Source organism: Triplophysa dalaica, chromosome 16 (assembly GCF_015846415.1).
Source record: "Triplophysa dalaica isolate WHDGS20190420 chromosome 16, ASM1584641v1, whole genome shotgun sequence".
Lineage (NCBI taxonomy): Eukaryota > Metazoa > Chordata > Actinopteri > Cypriniformes > Nemacheilidae > Triplophysa > Triplophysa dalaica.
In genome coordinates this window covers 219114-240869 of record NC_079557.1, presented here as the reverse complement: position 1 = coordinate 240869, position 21756 = coordinate 219114, and the positions used below count along the sequence as shown (strand labels likewise).

Sequence of the window (21756 nt, the reverse complement as noted above, 5' to 3'; positions counted from 1 at the left end):
AAACAAACTTTTCTTTCCTCTTTGCATGACTGTCACCACACAGTTCATCTATAGAAAACACATCTTAAAAGAAAAGACAAATGCTCACAGATACAAAACCAAACAAGAAGCATCGTTTTATTGTTTTAAGAGCTGCCAGAACAACAGAAGTGTGACTGGTGAATAACTCCACAACACATCATGATCATCATCTGGTCTTTCTCAGTGTGACCTGAATTTCACAAATGAAGAATCTTTTTTTATGTCTGCTAATGAATGACTGAAATAAAACAACACAGGGGTCATGCGGTGAAGCATGAGTGGAATGTCAGGTCAAAGTTCATTCAGGGTAGAGACTGAATTAGGATGATCTTTTCATTGATGCAGAATCTGTGCAGAACGGTGAGCAGATTCTCTCCGCAGCGAGACACCTGACGCTCCATAGCAAGACGAAAATCCTCCTTCACACCTTTGGTGATCCCTCGAGTTACTGTGTGATGTCTACAGAAACAGACAGACAGCGTGTGTGAGAACACGTGAACTCATGATGAACAAGCGAAGCTTACGTCTTGATGATGAAAACACAAAAAACACAATCATGAATCAAAACAACAACAACAACCGGATGTGAAAATGAACTTTAAACCTGGAACAGACGTCCTCACATTTCACATTAAAGCATCATACAGAAGCTCTTATGAAGGAGTGTTTTGCTCGGGAGACAGCACACAATGATTCTAACATTTTACATTTATAAACGTCCTAACATTTAACTTCAGTCATGCATTTCACTTTATTTAACACATACAGTCTACTTGCATGGTTTGGTATTATTGCAAAGGTCATTGTGAGTGTTTATTGTAGTTGTGTTTCCAGTACTGACTGATACAGTAAATAACCTAGTGTGATGTCATTAACCGTGAGGACTAATATCATGTGAATAAAACACACATAATAATATCACAACGGTCCTGTGAAAGCCACTGTGATATTAAAGATGATAACTGATATTGTTTTAATTCTGTCATACTGCAGAAATAAATGAATCAACAGCCATTGATGGACAATTCAACATTTAAATAAATCAATAAAAAGTATCAGTAAGTTAACTGGATAAACACAGAGCTCATGAATTGAAACGTCTGATAACAAATGTCTGTTTAGTTTCATCAATGTACTGAAAATAACTGCAATAATATCATGTGTTGTGTGTCTTCACTACAGTAACCTTTACCTTAATGTTTGTCAAACTGATAATCAACAACGATGCAAAATTGTATAAAGCTCTAAAGAAATAAAACTGAATAAACAAGCACACTCACTCCCAAACTCTTATTATTATTGCAAATAAATGTCTGTACACTGTAAAACACATCTGTAAAATAATATACTGATCCATATTCATCCTTTTACAGCTATTGTACATTATGCACGGCTTTAAATTACATTTTAGCAATAGTGTAATGATCATGTATGGGTAATTTTCTTACAGTGTTCACCAGTTTTTGTGTCAGATCAAAACAGGCTAAAAACTACAGTTCCTGTGGGATTCCCCCATTTATGCAAATGACAACACCACAATGAGCAAATAAGTGTACAAGAAGAACACAAGAGAAATGAAGCCGTTCGACACAATCTAGCAAACTTAAAACGTCTTGAACGGAATATGAGGAGGAACATGTAAATGCATGAGCAGGCTGGGAGGAGTTTGGAATGGACGGGGGGCGGGGTTTGGGAGATGGGGTGGGGTACCTGTCAGCCTTCTGAGCCCCTGGAAGCAGCAAGGTGTTTAGCTCCGCCCCCAGGGAGGGGCTGGTGTTCCTACGGACAGCAAACACCATTTCATCATCACCCCGAGTGACAGGGCTGAGCTTTATCTCACAGACGCACCGGCGACACCACCAAACTCTCGAAACATTCTGAACCTGATCATCTCGCTTCTCTCTCGCGGCACTTTGACGACACATGTGATGGTGAGGTGGCTGCAGCGCTGAATAAAGTCCCACACATTTCTAACTACAATGCATTGCTTTTGCAGGAGGCAGTCGATCTGCGCAGCAACGCATCAAGCCGATTAACTCAACATTCAGTGACGATGTCTTTGATGTGGGCGGGACTTACTTGATGAGCATGCCCTGATTGGGAAGCAGCTCCAGCTGGACACGCCCTCCTTCTGATGTCCGGAGGTAAGCGAACTCCTCCAGCATGTCGATGTCTGACCGCTCGTGAAGGACAGAAACATCATCTCAGTGTATCTCAGCATCAGAGATATCATTTACACCAGAAGAGCAATAAACACATCATCCCTAACAACACCCTCATCACACCTGAAGAAATACACATCTGATTATCTTCTGTGTTTATGATTCACAACAGCTGAACTGACGTGACACATCGATTATTCGATCATCAAGCACATCGCCGTTTGGATACTGGTGACGTAGTTGAAGAAGTTCTCGTACTGGAAACTGCCCTGTTGACAGATCTTATCCACCGCTTTCAGAAAGAGACTCTCACCCTGCGGCCAATCATATTGCAGGAGAACGATCACATGACCAAGAGCCAGATCATCCCTGTTGTCTGTGAACACTCTCAGCTTGACAAATGGAGAGAGAGAGAGAGAGAGAGAGAGAGTTAAAGTGTGTCTGAGTGTAAATGTGAGCGGTGATGATTGAGCTCATGTACCTTGAAACATGCGAGCATCAGCTGAAGACTGAACGGCAGGATGGATTTACTGGTGCACGGGACGAGACGCAGGTCGTTACCTAGCAACAGAGACCACAGACAAAGTCAAGAAGAGAACTCTAAGCTGACGCGGTGATGAAAGTGTGCATGACATCAGGACTAATGACAATTACACTAATGAAGGTGAAGATAAGTGAAGTCAAACAGCTCTTCATCATAATCGTCACAAACAGACAGAATGAGTGTGATGTGTTGAGTATGAGTGCGCAGACGCAGACGCAGACGCACCTCTCCTGGGTTTGATACAGGACTGACGCTGATCATCACTGCTCTTCACAACCTCCTCATTCTGAGGGATCAGACCGCTGACGGCTTCTAGAAGCTTCTCACACGCCATCTGACAACAACACAACAGAAAACTATCACAAACACACACACACATATGTGCGGTCTGATGGTGTGTGTGTGTGTGTGTTACCCTGAACTCTCCCAGAGCATAATGACACGACGCCTGTTGTATGACACACCTGTGAGTGTCCAGAACCACCAGAGAAGAGCTCTGACTCTGCTGAAGAGATGACATCACCGCCAGACTGGACAGAGCCTTCCTGTACTGACCCTACAACACACAACCACTGTAAGACACACAACATCTGCACAAACAACACAACTGATCACACACTGACCCTACAACACACAACCACTGTAAGACGCACAACATCTACACAAACAATATAACGGATCACACACTGACCCTACAACACACAACCACTGTCATACGCACAACATCTGCACAAACAACACAACTGATCACACACTGACCATACAACACACAACCACTGTCAGACACACAACATCTGCACAAACAACACAACTGATCACACACTGACCATACAACACACAACCACTGTCAGACACACAACATCTGCACAAACAACACAACTGATCACACACTGACCCTACAACACACAACCACTGTCAGACACACAACATCTGCACAAACAACACAACTGATCACACACTGACCCTACAACACACAACCACTGTAAGACGCACAACATCTGCACAAACAACACAACTGATCACACACTGACCCTACAACACACAACCACTGTAAGACACACAACATCTGCACAAACAACACAACTGATCACACACTGACCCTACAACACACAACCACTGTCAGACACACAACATCTGCACAAACAACACAACTGATCACACACTGACCCTACAACACACAACCACTGTCAGACGCACAACATCTGCACAAACAACACAACTGATCACACACTGACCCTACAACACACAACCACTGTAAGACGCACAACATCTGCACAAACAACACAACTGATCACACACTGACCCTACAACACACAACCACTGTAAGACGCACAACATCTGCACAAACAACACAACTGATCACACACTGACCCTACAACACACAACCACTGTAAGACACACAACATCTGCACAAACAACACAACTGATCACACACTGACCCTACAACACACAACCACTGTCAGACACACAACATCTGCACAAACAACACAACTGATCACACACTGACCCTACAACACACAACCACTGTCAGACGCACAACATCTGCACAAACAACACAACTGATCACACACTGACCCTACAACACACAACCACTGTCAGACACACAACATCTGCACAAACAACACAACCGATCACACACTGACCCTACAACACACAACCACTGTCAGACACACAACATCTGCACAAACAACACAACTGATCACACACTGACCCTACAACACACAACCACTGTCAGACACACAACATCTGCACAAACAACACAACTGATCACACACTGACCCTACAACACACAACCACTGTCATACGCACACTTTTTTAAATCATTATTTCTACTTCAATGAAGATCACAGATGACAGACATTAATGAGAAATAAACAGAATACTGTGTACGCTTCATATTAATACACATACAAACAAGATCATTTGAGGTTTCCTCGAGTCTAAACTATTATTATGTGAAACAGATTAAAGGGATCATTCACCACACAGACAGGCATCATTTACTCCCCTCGTGTCCCATATGATACAATTGTGTTTTTGTGTGAACTTACCCTTAAATCACAACACTACTGCACCAATCTCTCTGCTCACTGCTTCACACAATATTTATATGTCAAATGAAATACAGCCTGTGAGATTTCACCTGATAAATGATCATATCTGTCAGAAAGATTCTAAACCACAACCACGTCTCTGTTCTCCACGCTGTACACATCTTCACAAACTCTGAAACACAAACACACAACAGTAAACACAGTATAATCATATCTAGAGCTTAGACAGACGGTCAGACAGTACCTGTCTCCAGACTCTGGTGTGAGTGCAGTAATTCCCAGCTTTCTCTGGCCGTACGGAAGTGTTCCAGAGTCTCGGCCCAACCCGACATCTCTGATGTGTTCACCTGTATGTGTCGACCTCTGCCCTTACACAACACATCCTCCTCATCAGAGCTCTACACAAACACACACATCAGAACACAATCTATGATCTCAACAACAATGACCTTTGACACTCACCATGGTCTTCTCTCGCCCGTCAGCCAGTTTGCGTTTCTTGTGTGCGTGTTTTCTCTCCACCTCAACATCAGTGTAAACACACAACAGATCCTCCAACAGAACCCACGGACACACACTCACAGACGACTGACCTGTCTCACACACACACACACACACACAGTGAGTGAATATCACATGATTAAACAGCTGCAGTTTTGTCAGTGTTATTATTGCTCATGAGAATAAATCTCACCCAGTGATCATTTAATAATGATGTGATTTAATCATTTAAAAATAAACTACATGACATGCGAACATTCTCTGCTGACTGGTGAATATTACTGTAAAATTAATAATTTACAGTAACTCAGAGCATCATCACAATCAGAACACACAATATTCACAAGAAATCTGTAAATATAAATATTTCACTGCCTTTATCAAATATTAACACACACAGTATCACACAAGATTTGTCAAAAAGTTATAAACATAATATACAAATATACATCATCTATCAAACACACACATTCTCTCTCTTTTTCACAGACGATCAGGTAACTCACTGTGAATCAATGATGGTTGCACTGCAGAGACGTAATGTACGGCGCTGTAGAACAGAACCAGTGTGCAGCAGGTAACGATCTGACCGCAGCAGCGCCCAAACTCTTCAGCATCAGCAGACACATACCGACACAACTCTGTGACACGCTGCAGGAGATCAGAGTATGACCTGAACACGCACACGCGCACACACACAAACACACACTCAGTCAGAGCTGAACCAACAATCACACGTCCAATCACATCACAGCATCTGATTCTCACCTGATTCCCTTCTCTCCCTGCCAATCACACAGAGATCCCATCACACCCACCATCTCCAGCAGACGCTCCCACGGCTCCGTCACCACAGACGACTTCTCAGACAGCCCGTCAATCACACAGCGCTGACCCCGCCCCCGTCCAGGAGACTTCAGAGCACCCACTTCCTGTGAGGCTGACACCAGAGCAAACTAAACATTTCATGCCACTGAATAAAACACCCTATCACACTACTGCCCGAAGTGCACACTACACACTATTACACACTAAACAATGAGAGTGTACCTGTCATCTGTCCGTCTGCTGAGGGCTCCCGTGTGACGTAACAAATGTAAAACTCTGCTGCTTTATGAAGATATTTATACAGCAAACTAGCAGGCAGACACATCTCTGGATTATTCAGAACCAACGGCAGAACATCACACACTGAGAGAGAGAGAGAGAGAGAGAGAGAGAGAGAGAGAGAGAGAGAGAGAGAGAGAGAGAGAGAGAGAGAGAGAGAGAGAGAGAGAGAGAGAGAGAGAGAGAGAGAGAGAGAGAGAGAGAGAGAGAATCACACAAGAGACCCAAAGTCCAGGAGAATAACTCAAATGAAAAAGAATAAATACATTCTAATAAATAATGAATGTATTTGTGTCTGTACGTGATGATCTGTATTGCATGATTAAAACATTTGAATGTAAAGGGATGTAGAGTTTGTCATCAGTGAATGTGTTTATGTACCAAACAGCTTCCTGAAACAGTTGACGGGCGTGTCCAGCTTCTCCACAGTCTCCGCCTCTAATAATGACTCTCCTAAAGTGACCTGGAGAAACCACAGAGGTCACACTGAGTACACACACGCAAGAGACAGAGAGTTAAAGAGAGTCAGAGAGAGAGAGTCAGAGAGTGAGAGTCAGAGAGAGAGAGTCAGAGAGTGAGAGTCAGAGAGTGAGAGTCAGAGAGTGAGAGTCAGAGAGTGAGAGTCAGAGAGAGAGAGTCAGAGAATGAGAGTCAGAGAGTGAGAGTCAGAGAGAGAGAGTCAGAGAGTGAGAGTCAGAGAGAGAGAGTCAGAGAGTGAGAGTCAGAGAGTGAGAGTCAGAGAGAGAGAGTCAGAGAGTGAGAGTCAGAGAGAGTCAGAGAGTGAGAGAGAGTCAGAGAGTGAGAGTCAGAGAGGGAGAGTCAGAGAGAGAGAGTCAGAGAGTGAGAGAGAGTCAGAGAGTGAGAGAGAGTCAGAGAGTGAGAGAGAGTCAGAGAGTGAGAGTCAGAGAGTGAGTGAGAGTCAGAGAGTGAGTGAGAGTCAAAGAGAGTCAGAGAGTGAGAGTCAGAGAGTTAAAGAGAGTCAGAGAGTGAGAGAGTCAGAGAGTTAAAGAGAGTTAGAGTGTGAGAGAGAGTCAGAGAGTGAGAGAGAGTCAGAGAGTGAGAGAGAGTCAGAGAGTGAGAGAGAGTCAGAGAGTGAGAGAGAGTCAGAGAGTGAGTGAGAGTCAGAGAGTGAGTGAGAGTCAAAGAGAGTCAGAGAGTGAGAGTCAGAGAGTTAAAGAGAGTCAGAGAGTTAAAGAGAGTCAGAGTGTGAGAGAGAGTCAGAGAGTGAGAGAGAGTCAGAGAGTGAGAGAGAGTCAGAGAGTGAGAGAGAGTCAGAGAGTGAGAGTCAGAGAGTGAGAGAGAGAGTCAGAGAGTGAGTGAGAGTCAGAGAGTGAGAGTCAGAGAGTGAGAGTCAGAGAGTGAGAGTCAGAGAGTGAGAACCAATTATAGAATTATAGAACCAATCGCGCTGTATGGAAGTGAGGTTTGGGGTCCTCTCGCCAACCAAGAGTTCACCAGATGGGACAAACACCCAATAGAGATTCTGCAAACAGAAATGTGTAAAAACATTCTACGGGTACAGAGAAAAACTCCAAACAATGCTTGCAGAGCAGAATTAGGACTGTATCCTCTAATCATTAAAATACAAAAAAGAGCTTTAAAATTCTACACACACCTTAAGAACAGCGACACAGACACACTCCATCACAAAGCCTTAAGTCATCAAGAGCTGAGCCCAGAGAGAAACCCCTTCATCCAACTGATCTCACAACTAACTCTACAACCCCAAACATGCCCAAGTCAACCCCAAACCCCAGCCAGACTAAACCAAATGATGAAAAGACAAAAAGAGAAATATCTCCAACACTGGACAGAAGCAACAGCTCAGCAAAGTAAACTGGAATGCTATCTGTCACTAAAGAGAGAATATAAAGTGTCAGAATACCTCACAAGCGTATCAGACCCTAAACTAAGAAAAGTGTTGAGCATGTACAGACTCAGTGATCACCAGCTCACTGTAGAGACGGGCAGACACAGACACACATGGACACCGAGAGAAGAGCGACTGTGTCCACACTGCACACACAATCAAGTGGAAACAGAGCTGCACTTTCTCCTCTCCTGTCCCAACTACACACACATCAGAGAAACATTCTTCCCCCAGTTTACAAACTTACACAAAGACTTTGACCAGTTTCAACAAAAGGACAAGATCTCATACATACTGGGAGAAAAGTCAAGAAGCTCAAACCTGGCTGCAAGATATGTCAAGTCCTGCCACGACCAAAGAACAAGCAGCACAACACAACACAACACTGACAGGACAACACACACAAACTGACACTGTCACCCTTATTGAGAACTTTAATTAAAACTGTTTTTCTGTTTATATTGAGATGTGTATATATATAGATTTTTACTTATAGACTTTTAATTTTATTCTATTTTATTTTTGATCTTAATCTGTATTTCTGCATGTTTATATTTAATCTTGTGCTTTGGCAATGTAAATTTTCTTTTATCATGCCAATAAAGCTCCTTTGAATCTTGAATCTTGAATCTTGAATCTTGAGTGAGAGTCAGAGAGTGAGAGAGAGTCAGAGAATGAGAGAGAGTCAGAGAGTGAGAGAGAGTCAGAGAGTGAGAGAGAGTCAGAGAGTGAGAGAGAGTGAGAGAGAGTCAGAGAGTGAGAGAGAGTCAGAGTGAGAGTCAGAGAGTGAGAGAGAGTCAGAGAGTGAGAGAGAGTCAGAGAGAGAGAGAGAGTTCCGTGATGAACAGTCACACTTTTTGTGAGCTGCAGAAATATAATGAAAATTTAGGAAATTGACCTTATAATACAGACAACTTATAGTTTAAAAAGAACCTGATCACTATTTGAGCAAAATTTTGTACATTTTGAGCAGATTTTTTTTTATACTGCCTTGAGTGGAGACCATTTCAATTTTGGGCCTGTGTGGAGATTATTAACAGACTGAGTTTCAGAGGAGGAATCAACTGGACCGTTGGATAAGTACTTGAATGAACTTCTGATGCCATTGGATATTTTCCTGGTACGGACCCTTGTCCTGTCTTGAGCGGAGACCCTTTAGATCGAGAGGTATAGGAAGTTGGACACAGACTGAACATCAAAGGAGGTACAGACTGAACTATTTAAAAGGAACTTAAACGGACAAATTTAATTCTATTGGAGATTTATTTGCATGAAAAGTGGACATTTTGATCTTGTTTCGCCGTCTATATTCATCAATATTATTAGGATTTTGTATTTTTAAGCTATATAAACACATATAGTACACAATAGGAATTTTGAAAACAAACAGATCAACAGTTTTTTCAGTTGAGTGTTTACATTCTAAAGTCAGCCATGGCAACAGCAGCAGACTGGCCCCGCCCCTTTATTTACTCTCAGAAGAGCTCTGAAAACTCAAAGCAGATCCAGAGACAGAAACAGATTAGGGAGAATCCTGAAACATTGTTTGCTGACAATGATCACAATACTTTGAGTCACCTGCTCTTCTTCACTGAAAACAGCTCTTTATGGCACAATGCTTTCTGTCAACACTTCACCTTCATCACAAAAAGAGGCATATGTAAAGGCAGACAGATCTTGATATTTGAAGATGAAGAAAGAAATGAAGATTCAAGAATTTTATCTCTGAACATCTATCAAAATGGCACTGTCATGATCCAAGGATCAGATCCAGCCCTCCGTTCATTTATAGTGGACTTAACAGAAATAAAAAAGCAGTCACAGATTGAAACAAGCTCCATACAAAAACATGAAGATCTTACTACTGACTCTTTACCTAAACACATCCAACATACAGCAACAACTACAGCAGCATTAACTCAGTCTCCCATGTCAAAAATGAAAGAACATTTCTCACTCCTGGAGATGGATATGGTGGAACTAAAAGAATTCATAATGTCCGAATGTCTGAATGATAACAGCAACATGGAGCAACTTAAAAAGAATGTATTGACTCTAAGACAAGAGGTTGAAGACTTACAGACAAACAAAGAACAGATGTCAAAGGAACTTCAACAAACCAAAGAAGAACTGAGAGAAATGAAGTCAATTATAGGAAAACAATTTACAGAAATTAAATCAGAAATGCAGGAAGAGCTTTTTATCTTTAAATTAGAACTCCAAAAGAAAGATGAAGTGATAAACAACATGAAGGAACAACTTTCTCAGGTTCACACGTGTAGAGAATATTCTGCTAAACACCCGACCTGTTCAGTAATCCTCGCGGAGAATCATCAGTCACTTCCGGCGGATGAAAGTCAAGCCTCACCAGAAGACCACAGCAGCGCTTCAGACAACACTACTGAAACAGAAGCTCTAATTCTGATCGACTCCAACGGGAAATACATCAACCAGAAACTCTTATTCCCAAAAATGAAAGCAAAGAAGTTCTGGTGCCCGAACACAAGAAAGGCTCTTCAGATCCTGTCTGACAAAAATCTGAATGAAAACTACAAGCACATCATAATCCACAGAGGGACCAATGACTTAAGATCAACAGAAGGTCACGTGGCTCCTGCACTCAGAGAGGTGGCCATCAAAGCTTCAGAAAGATTCCCTGACACTAGAATAACCATGTCCACGTTACTGCCACGGAGCGATGTGCCACTTCATGTGATTCAGGGAAACAACGCAGAGCTCTCCAGAAGTTGTGCACTTATTCCAAATGTTTTCCTCGCATACCATAGAGACATTCGGCCTCATCATATGTATGACCATGTGCACCTGAACAAGCAAGGAGTACAACTCTTCACAAGAGTGCTGAAAAACACAGCACTTAATAAAAGAGAACACAACCGAAATCCACACAGCAAGAGCAGATCACAGACAGAACGAAACATCCACCCTTCATCAAAGAGCAGAGAGATCTCCACTCCTGCATCTTCATCACAACCAGAGAGCTACGCCGCAGCCGTCCAACAGACACCAAACCCTGCCGCTGATGAACTCAACCAGATAAGACATCTACTCAACATCATCTGCTCCAAACTCGTGAAATAACTCACACACACACTTTTTATTATCTATGAAGTCATTTAAAATTAGTTGTTGGAATATACAAGGTTTACACTCTTCAACTTTTGGAAACAAGACGATAGACAGAGATTTACTTAGCAGTATAAAAGATGTAGACATTGCAATATTTCATGAGACCTGGTGTCGGAGTAATGAGACTTTGCACTGTCCAAGAGGTTACAGAGAGATCATTGTGCCATCACTAAAGAAATCCCAAATAAAATGCGGCCGTGATTCAGGAGGAATACTTATATGGCACAAAGAGAATATAAAACATCTGATAAAAACGGTCAAAATTGAAAATTCATTAATATGGCTTCAAGTAAAATCTATTCTACCCCAGAGCAATCTTTACATCTGTGCAGCTTATCTTCCACCTCATGATTCTCCATATTACCAAGAAGAATGCTTTCTTAACCTACACAAAGACATCTTATACTTCCAGTCCAAAGGAAATGTTGTTATATGTGGTGACTTAAATGCAAGGACTGGAAGAGAAATGGATTATGTTAATACCACAGGTAATGATCATATATTTGGGGACATCATGCGCCAGTCAACACCCGTCTTTACTTCAAGAAACAGCTGTGACAATGTCATCAACAGAACTGGGAAGCAGTTGTTAAAGCTTTGTAAAGGTCTAGGGCTGTACATCATAAATGGCAGAACCAGAGGAGATTCTTTTGGTAGATTTACTTACTGCTCCAAACTAGGAGCCAGTGTGGTTGATTACTCATTGACAGATATTGAGCCAAACTTTATTAATGCATTCACAGTCAGACCTCAACTTCCAGTTTCTGACCACTGCCAAACACTGCTTTACCTGAAGCAGTCGTTTGATGGAGTCACAACATCAAACAAACAAGAAAAACTTATCCCTTTAAAACCCAAGTTCGTTTGGAATCAATCTAATGTCGAACATTTCAAAGAAAACATGAGCAGTCCTGAAATACTAAAACTGCTGGATGAATTTATGTCCAGAGAGTTTACTCCAGATACCAATGATATAAATTCAGCTACACACGATCTTAATTATATATTGCAAACATTGGCGACTATATCTAACATGAAACAACAAAACAATCATAAAATACATAAAAAAAGAATTAAAGAAGATGTTTGGTTCGATAAAGAATGCAAATGTACCAGAAAAAAGCTTCGCCAGCTCGCTAATAAGAAACATAGAGAACCAACCAATCAGATTCTTCGGCTCAACTACTCGAATTGTCTGAGAAACTATAAAAAACTTATTTGTAACAAAAAAGATAAATATTATGAAGCTAGAATTGAGGAAATTGATGAATCCATTGACCAAAACAATTTTTGGAATCTCTTTAAAAAATCTGAAAGCCCCAAATCAGACATATTACTAAAGAGCAGCACAATTTGGAGCTCTTACTTTAAAAACCTTTATCAAAAAATTAAACCTTCAGACCTCAATCAGCCCCAAATAGAAACAAAGGAGAAATTAGAAGATCTAAAGAAAACAATAAAAAAATACCAAAACCCATTAGACACATTCATCGCAACTTCAGAAATAAAACAACACATCAAAAATCTTAAACTCAAGAAAGCATGTGGACAAGACAACATTAGTAATGAAATGCTGAAACACAGCGGCCCTTATATAATTCAAGCCCTAGCAAAACTATTTAATCTGGTGTTAAGGTCTGGCAGCTTCCCTGAGACCTGGTCGGAAGGACTCATCACCCCTATTTATAAAAAAGGAGATAAATTTGAGCCCAATAATTACCGGGGTATTTGTGTGGGCAGTAATCTTGCAAAGCTTTTTTGTAATATAATAAACAGCCGAATAGTTACATTTCTGACAAAATACAACATCCTAAATAAATCACAAATTGGCTTTCTTCCAAAACAACGGACATCAGATCACATCTACTCTCTCCATACTCTAATCAACAAAAATCTTAAGGGCAAACAAAGAAAGATATTTTCATGTTTCGTTGATTTAAAAAAAGCTTTCGACTCTATTTGGCATGATGGTTTATTATACAAATTATTAAAAATTGGAATTGGTGGAAAAACATTTGACATTATTCAGTCCATGTATGAGAACAGTAGATGTGCGGTCAAACTTGGAGATTTCAGAAGCACTTTCTTCCAGCAAGGTCGTGGAGTGAGACAGGGATGCGCTCTGAGCCCAACCCTGTTTAATATCTACATAAATGATCTGGCTGAAACTCTGGAGCGCTCCAGTGTCCCAGGACTTACTCTGCATGACTCTGAGGTTAAATGTCTGCTCTATGCAGATGATCTGGTGCTGTTATCCCCAACAGCAGTGGGACTTCAGAAGAGCCTGTCCCTGCTGGAACAATACTGTGAGGAATGGGCTCTGACAGTCAATCTAGACAAAACCAGAGTCATGGTGTTCCAGAAGAAGGCCAGATCTCAGGGAAACAAACACCAGTTCATTTACAGAGGAGAAGTCCTCCAACACACCGCTAGCTACACGTACCTGGGCATTGATGTGTCAGCATCCGGGTCTTTTGCTCTGGCAGTAAAAGCTTTAAGTGAAAAAGCTCGTAGGGCATTTTATGCCATAAAAGCACGATTTGATAAATTAAGCTTACCAATTAAAACATGGTTAAAATTATATCACGCAATCATTAAACCAATTCTCTTGTATGGAAGTGAAGTCTGGGGACCAACATTAAATTTTCAAAATTGGGATAAAAGTGTGTTAGAAAAAACCCATTTGGAATTTGTTAAGAACATCCTAAGAGTAAACAGAGGCACACCTAACCATGCCTGTAGAGCTGAAATAGGCCTATACCCCCTAAACATTGAGATACAAAAACGAGCTCTTCAGTTCTGGAATCATCTCAACCAATCCCATTCAGAATCCATTCAATATAAAGCCTTACTTGCTAATGAAAGCCCCACAATATCTCATCCTCTAAACATACTCACAGCACAGCTAATAAATGAAACTCAAGCTAAATCTGACTCGAAACACAACCCTGACATATACAAAGAGATTGACAAACATCTCAAGTATAAATATGACGAAAATTTAAAAAAAGAATTTGACCTACACACCAAACTCCAGTGTTATTCTGCCCTGAATAGAACCACCAAACTGGCAAACTACTTATCAATAAAACAATTTCAAGAAAGACAAATCCTTTCAAAATATCGTCTCTGTGACCATGATTTAGAAATAGAAAAAGGAAGACATAAAAAATCCTTGATTGTAAGAGAAGAAAGACTTTGCAGACACTGTGACTTAAATCAAATAGAGGATGAGAAACACTTTCTTCTTGTTTGTCCTAAATACACCACTACAAGAGAAACATTTTTTCCACAATTTGAAGCATTGAATCATTCATTTAATACTATTAGTGATTCAGAAAAACTCCACTATCTTCTAGGAGAAGATGACAGGGCAGCCAAACTAGCTGCAAAATATGTATATACTATTCACCTTATACGAAAAGGATAATTCATAAAATGTGTTTTATTTTATGGAAAATGTATTTTAATTATTTTATGGAAAAATGTATTTTAATTATTTTATGGTAAATTGTATTTTAATTATTTTCTTCATGCACTTTTATAGATTTACAGACTGTTTATTTGTAGTAATTGCAGTGATGTAAGTCAACAGTGATACTGTCATATTTTATTTGCAAAAAGCTTTGGCAATACTATATTTGAAATGTCATGCCAATAAAGCGACTTGAACTTGAACTTGACAGAGAGTGAGAGAGAGTCAGAGAGTGAGAGAGAGTCAGAGAGTGAGAGTCAGAGAGTGAGAGTCAGAGAGTGAGAGAGAGTCAGAGAGAGAGAGAGAGAGAGAGAGAGCGAGAGAGAGACAGACAGAGAGACAGAGAGTGAGAGTCAGAGAGTGAGAGTCAGAGAGTGAGAGTCAGAGAGTGAGTCAGAGAGTGAGAGTCAGAGAGTGAGAGTCAGAGAGTGAGAGTCAGAGAGTGAGAGAGAGTCAGAGAGAGAGAGAGAGAGAGAGAGAGAGAGCGAGAGAGACAGACAGAGAGACAGAGAGTGAGAGAGAGAGAGAGAGAGAGAGAGAGTGAAAGCGAGTCAGAGAGTGAGAGACAGAGAGTGAGAGAGAGAGAGAGTGAAAGCGAGTCAGAGAGTGAGAGACAGAGAGTGAGAGAGAGAGAGAGTCAGAGAGTGAGAGACAGAGAGTGAGAGACAGAGAGTGAGAGACAGAGAGTGAGAGACAGAGAGTGAGAGACAGAGTAAGTGAGCTCAAACCTGCTGCAAGATATGTCAAGTCCTGCCACGACCAAAGAACAACCAGCACAACACAACACAACACAACACTGACAGGACAACACACACAAACTGACACTATCACCCCCATTGAGAACTTTAATTAAAACTCTTTTTCTGTTTATATTGAGTTGTATATACAGTTGAAAGAAAAGGTATGTGAACCCTTTGGGCTTACTGGGATTGCCTCATAAATTGGTCATAAAATGTGTTCTGATCTTCATCTAAGTCACAACAATAGAGTTGTGCAGGTCTGATCTGCAACTATAGGAAACGTTTGGTTGAGGTTATTGCTGCCAAAGGAGGGTCAACCAGTTATTAAACCCAAAGGTTCACATACTTTTTCCACCCTGCACTATGAATGTTTACATGTTGTGTTCAATAAAAACATGAAAACGTATAATGTTTGTGCGGTATTAGTTTAAGCAGACTGTGTTTCTCTATTGTTGTGACTTAGATGAAGATCAGAACACATTTTATGACCAATTTATGAAGAAATCCAAGTAAGCCCAAAGGGTTCACATACTTTTTCTTTCAACTGTATATAGATTTTTACTTATAGACTTTTAATTTTATTCTATCTTATTTTTTATCTTAATCTGTATTTCTGCATGTTTATATTTAAATATTTATATGTAAATTTTATATTATCATGCCAATAAAGCCTTGCCTTGAATCTTGAGTGAGAGACAGAGAGAGAGTGAGAGACAGAGAGAGAGAGAGTGAGAGACAGAGAGAGATAGAGAGAGATAGAGATAGAGACAGAGAGAGAGACAGAGAGAGAGACAGAGACAGAGAGAGAGACAGAGACAGAGAGAGAATGAGAGACAGAGAGAGAATGAGAGACAGAGAGAGAGAGAGAGAGAGAGAGAGAGAGAGAGAGAGAGAGAGACAGAGAGTGAGAGACAGAGAGTGAGAGACAGAGAGAAAGTGAGAGACAGAGAGAGAGACAGAGAGACAGACAGAGAGAGAGTGAGAGACAGAGAGAGAGTGAGAGACAGAGAGAGAGTGAGAGACAGAGAGAGAGTGAGAGACAGAGAGAGAGTGAGAGACAGAGAGAGAATGAGAGACAGAGAGAGAGAGAGAGAGAGAGAGAGAGAGAGAGAGAGAGAGAGAGAGAGAGAGAGAGAGAGAGCGAGAGAGAGAGCGAGAGAGAGACAGAGAGAGAGCGAGAGAGACTCACTCCGTGTTGTACCACAGACTCTGGGAATCTCTTGAGTAACAGTAGTAACATCTCGGCCTTCTCCAGTGTGTTGAAACATTGTTCTGTGGCCTTTAACAGCATCTGACACTGTACAGGACCTGGAAGAGTCTCAAACACACCTGCACACACAAAGACATGACACTCATGTTAAGGTTACACAACAACTGAAGATGATAATATACACACTCAGGTTTGTTTTTACTATCCTACTGGGGACAATTTATTGATTTCATATCAGGCCTATGATATACTTATCCCCTAACCAGCCTGTAGTAGAGTAGGCGAGGCGAGACCGTGGTTCGAGTCCGGTGAGTAATTGTGAATAAGCGCCAGCTGTGCGCACACCGGTCTCGAATCACGTAGGAGATGGGAGCATATAAAAGGAACGAGCGACCGGACCGCCGAAGAGAGAGGACCGGGCCCGAACTTATGTTATGTTTGTATTTATATTTATGTTCATGTTTTGTTCGCCGGCGGTCGTCCGTGAGGGGCCGCCGGCTGTTATATTAATTTATTAAATGTTTAGTCGGACGGTGAGGAGTCTGACGGTGAGGAGTCTGACGGTGAGGAGTCTGACGGTGAGGAGTCTGACGGTGAGGAGTCTGACGGTGAGGAGTCTGACGGTGAGGAGTCTGACGGTGAGGAGTGTGGCGGTGAGGAGTGTGACGGTGAGGAGTTTGACGGTGAGGAGTGTGACGGTGAGGAGTCTGACGGTGAGGAGTGTGACGGTGAGGAGTCTGACGGTGAGGAGTCTGACGGTGAGGAGTGTGACGGTGAGGAGTCTGACGGTGAGGAGTCTGACGGTGAGGAGTGTGACGGTGAGGAGTGTGACTGTGAGGAGTGTGAAGACTGTGTGACTGTGTGACTGTGTGAGTGTGACTGTGAGGACGGTGAAGACTGTGAGGACTGTGTGAGTGTGACTGTGAGGACGGTGAAGACTCTGACGGTGAGGAGTGTGACGGTGAGGAGTCTGACGGTGAGGAGTGTGACGGTGAGGAGTGTGACTGTGAGGAGTGTGAAGACTGTGTGACTGTGTGACTGTGTGAGTGTGACTGTGAGGACGGTGAAGACTGTGAGGACTGTGTGAGTGTGACTGTGAGGACGGTGAAGACTCTGACGGTGAGGAGTGTGACGGTGAGGAGTGTGACGGTGAGGAGTGTGACGGTGAGGAGTGTGACGGTGAGGAGTGTGACGGTGAGGAGTCTGACGGTGAGGAGTGTGACGGTGAGGAGTGTGACGGTGAGGAGTGTGACGGTGAGGAGTCTGACGGTGAGGAGTCTGACGGTGAGGAGTGTGACGGTGAGGAGTCTGACGGTGAGGAGTCTGACGGTGAGGAGTGTGACGGTGAGGAGTCTGACGGTGAGGCGTCTGACGGTGAGGAGTGTGACGGTGAGGAGTGTGACGGTGAGGAGTCTGACGGTGAGGAGTGTGACGGTGAGGAGTGTGACGGTGAGGAGTGTGACGGTGAGGAGTGTGACGGTGAGGAGTCTGACGGTGAGGAGTGTGACGGTGAGGAGTGTGACGGTGAGGAGTCTGACGGTGAGGAGTCTGACGGTGAGGAGTGTGACGGTGAGGAGTGTGACGGTGAGGAGTCTGACGGTGAGGCGTCTGACGGTGAGGAGTGTGACGGTGAGGAGTGTGACGGTGAGGAGTCTGACGGTGAGGAGTGTGACGGTGAGGAGTTTGACGGTGAGGAGTGTGACGGTGAGGAGTCTGACGGTGAGGAGTTTGACGGTGAGGAGTGTGACGGTGAGGAGTCTGACGGTGAGGAGTCTGACGGTGAGGAGTGTGACGGTGAGGAGTGTGACGGTGAGGAGTGTGACGGTGAGGAGTGTGACGGTGAGGAGTCTGACGGTGAGGAGTCTGACGGTGAGGAGTGTGACGGTGAGGAGTGACGGTGAGGAGTCTGACGGTGAGGAGTGTGACGGTGAGGAGTGTGACGGTGAGGAGTCTGACGGTGAGGAGTCTGACGGTGAGGAGTCTGACGGTGAGGAGTCTGACGGTGAGGAGTCTGACGGTGAGGAGTGTGACGGTGAGGAGTGTGACGGTGAGGAGTCTGACGGTGAGGAGTCTGACGGTGAGGAGTGTGACGGTGAGGAGTCTGACGGTGAGGAGTTTGACGGTGAGGAGTGTGACGGTGAGGAGTCTGACGGTGAGGAGTCTGACGGTGAGGAGTGTGACGGTGAGGAGTGTGACGGTGAGGAGTGTGACGGTGAGGAGTGTGACGGTGAGGAGTCTGACGGTGAGGAGTCTGACGGTGAGGAGTGTGACGGTGAGGAGTGACGGTGAGGAGTCTGACGGTGAGGAGTGTGACGGTGAGGAGTGTGACGGTGAGGAGTCTGACGGTGAGGAGTCTGACGGTGAGGAGTCTGACGGTGAGGAGTCTGACGGTGAGGAGTGTGACGGTGAGGAGTGTGACGGTGAGGAGTCTGACGGTGAGGAGTCTGACGGTGAGGAGTCTGACGGTGAGGAGTCTGACGGTGAGGAGTCTGACGGTGAGGAGTTTGACGGTGAGGAGTGTGACGGTGAGGAGTGTGACGGTGAGGAGTCTGACGGTGAGGAGTCTGACGGTGAGGAGTGTGACGGTGAGGAGTGTGACGGTGAGGAGTTTGACGGTGAGGAGTCGGGGTGGAGGAGGGATGCACTGATAGGCTGATAAGGACAGCCAGGTTAATTATCCTCAAGTGTTCCTCAAAACTGTGTTAATAAAACATCATTAGATAAACTTGTACACATATAAACGCGCACACACACAGTAGTGTGTGTCCTTCACCTTTGAGAAACTGTGCGTGTTTGTCCAGACTGTCGTTGCGTAACGCAGTGGTGATGACCGCAATCTCACGCCAAACCACCGGCTGCTCCGGAAAATTCATAAATCTGCATGACAAAGAATCAATGGATCATAACTGAATGACATTATCAGCTGAACGTCAAGTATGCAGTAACATCATCATATACTCACATATCATATAGCAGCCTGCCGGCAGACGCTGTTCTTTCTGCGTTACGCTCGATACTGTACATCTCATACTGAACACAAACAACAGTGTTACGCACAAGATACACACACAATACTGTACATCTCATACTGAACACAAACAACAGTGTTACGCACAAGATACACACACAATACTGTACATCTCATACTGAACACAAACAACAGTGTTACGCACAAGATACACACACAATACTGTACATCTCATACTGAACACAAACAACAGTGTTACGCACAAGATACACACACAATACTGTACATCTCATACTGAACACAAACAACAGTGTTACGCACAAGATACACACACAATACTGTACATCTCATACTGAACACAAACAACAGTGTTACGCACAAGACACACACACAATACTGTACATCTCATACTGAACACAAACAACAGTGTTACACACACACACACACAAACACACACACACTACTGTACATCTCATACTGTACACAACAACAGTGTTACACACAACACAGACACACAATACTGTACATCTAATACTGTACACAAACAACACTGTTACACACAACACACACCAGTGTTTCCCCTTACATTACCTTAGGGGGGCGCTCCGCCCCTCCAACGGCACCACCCGCCCCCCTGGAAGGTCAAGTTAATCTTATTTTATATATAGCGCCAGATCACCGGAGTAGAGAAGAGCGTTTAAGGTTACCTTTCCTACAGAACACGTCTAACCCTTTTTATATACATATTCGACTGGGCGTAATTGATTAAATATGATTTATTTGAAAAAGTATTGTCCGGACCTGCGCCACAAAGGCATATAAATATAGAAAATATAGAGACCGCACATAGCTCCCCAAAGCCGTAAACATAGGGGAAACACTGCACACACACACAATACTGAACATTTCATATGTGCTTTTACACATGTGTGTTTATTACCTGTATGTTGAAGTCTGTCGGGTATAGTGTGCGCGCGGTAATAAGCCAAGCTTTCGCTGCATACGGATCCTGCGCGAGCTCGAGCTCCCGTGCGCGCTTCACCAAAAACTCACAGTCACCCTGCGCGGACATTACGAAATATCCACAAATATCCACAGGACACCAGTCACTCTTTAAACATTTAAAACTTAAACAATACTACATTACCAGCACACTGAAAACACAACTCTATGGTTCAACTTCCGAACAAAGCCGGAAGTCGTTTCAAAATAAAAGTCTCTGCTTCATAACAAGTGTCCCAACAAGGCTAGAAAAGCTGCGCTTACGTTTGTGTGTCAGTTAGCGGTCAAAGAAATAATTGAGCAAGTGTGGCTTCACCTAATCTGCTCGGCGCATCCTGGCTTAATTGATTCCACGTTTGCTAAGGATGACAACGCAAAACTATTTTAAACTATAAGAATATTTTGCAGGCTGATAAGTGACTTTAAAGTAGATAACAGTGAACACATGAGATGAATAGATTTCTGGTCTGTTCGCCTGGTCTGGAGCCGGCGAGCTGCAGAGAATAAATCACCATAGTAACTTGGCCTGGTGAAGTTAGAGTTGCTTTCATGCAACCGACTTTAGGCTAAATTCAGCCAAGATAACCAACATATCCCGGCTTAACCCCTTATCTTGGTTTTGTGCAATACCCCTCGGATTGTTAACTGTTTGATAAACAAAGAAAATTATGTTTAATAGAAAATGTAAAAAAACAGAAAGGTTTGTGTGATCGTAGACGGAAAGTTTCCTTATCACATTGTACAAAATTGTTGTTTATGGAAAGTCTACATTAAATATGGAGATCAAACATTTCAGTGTGTGTGTGTTTGGCTGGTACAGATATGTTGTGTTTATACTTAGCTCCTTTTCACGCTGTTTTGATTTATATAAGATACAAAAGTTTATGATATAAGAAAATCATGACAGTTGCTTGGTAACAATTAAACTGTAAAGTGTTCCCTGTTGCTGTAAAAT

General features: G+C 42.8%; 1 protein-coding gene across 2 annotated transcripts; it reads right to left on the bottom strand.

Moving 5' to 3' along the window:
• Positions 1-91: 91 nt before the first annotated feature.
• Positions 92-21006, bottom strand: ints10 (integrator complex subunit 10). Of its 2 annotated transcripts, XM_056769048.1 has the most exons (18): positions 20740-21006; positions 19794-19861; positions 19605-19708; positions 16811-16950; positions 6771-6852; positions 6333-6473; positions 6051-6222; positions 5789-5955; positions 5244-5374; positions 5026-5179; positions 4871-4953; positions 3143-3283; positions 2953-3061; positions 2665-2744; positions 2413-2575; positions 2101-2194; positions 1732-1800; positions 92-480 (listed from the first exon to the last, which is right to left on the bottom strand). In XM_056769048.1, exons 1-18 carry the CDS (start codon positions 20869-20871, stop codon positions 324-326), a joined length of 2187 nt encoding a protein of 728 aa, XP_056625026.1. In that variant the 5' UTR covers positions 20872-21006; the 3' UTR covers positions 92-323. The 2 variants fall into 2 exon arrangements, with proteins under 2 accessions (XP_056625026.1, XP_056625027.1); XM_056769049.1 differs by lacking the exon at positions 1732-1800.
• Positions 21007-21756: the final 750 nt, after the last annotated feature.

What these genes read in the sequence shown, in the direction of transcription:
- ints10 (XM_056769048.1), bottom strand. Translation starts at nt 20,871, where the DNA reads ATGTCCGCGCAGGGTGACTGTGAGTTTTTGGTGAAGCGCGCACGGGAG. An exon ending in TGATGCTCGCATGTTTCAAG is followed by an intron (nt 2,576 to 2,664) that starts GTACATGAGCTC and finishes CCATTTGTCAAG; the next exon opens with CTGAGAGTGTTCACAGACAA. An exon ending in CTTCTTCAACTACGTCACCA is followed by an intron (nt 2,195 to 2,412) that starts GTATCCAAACGG and finishes ACGAGCGGTCAG; the next exon opens with ACATCGACATGCTGGAGGAG.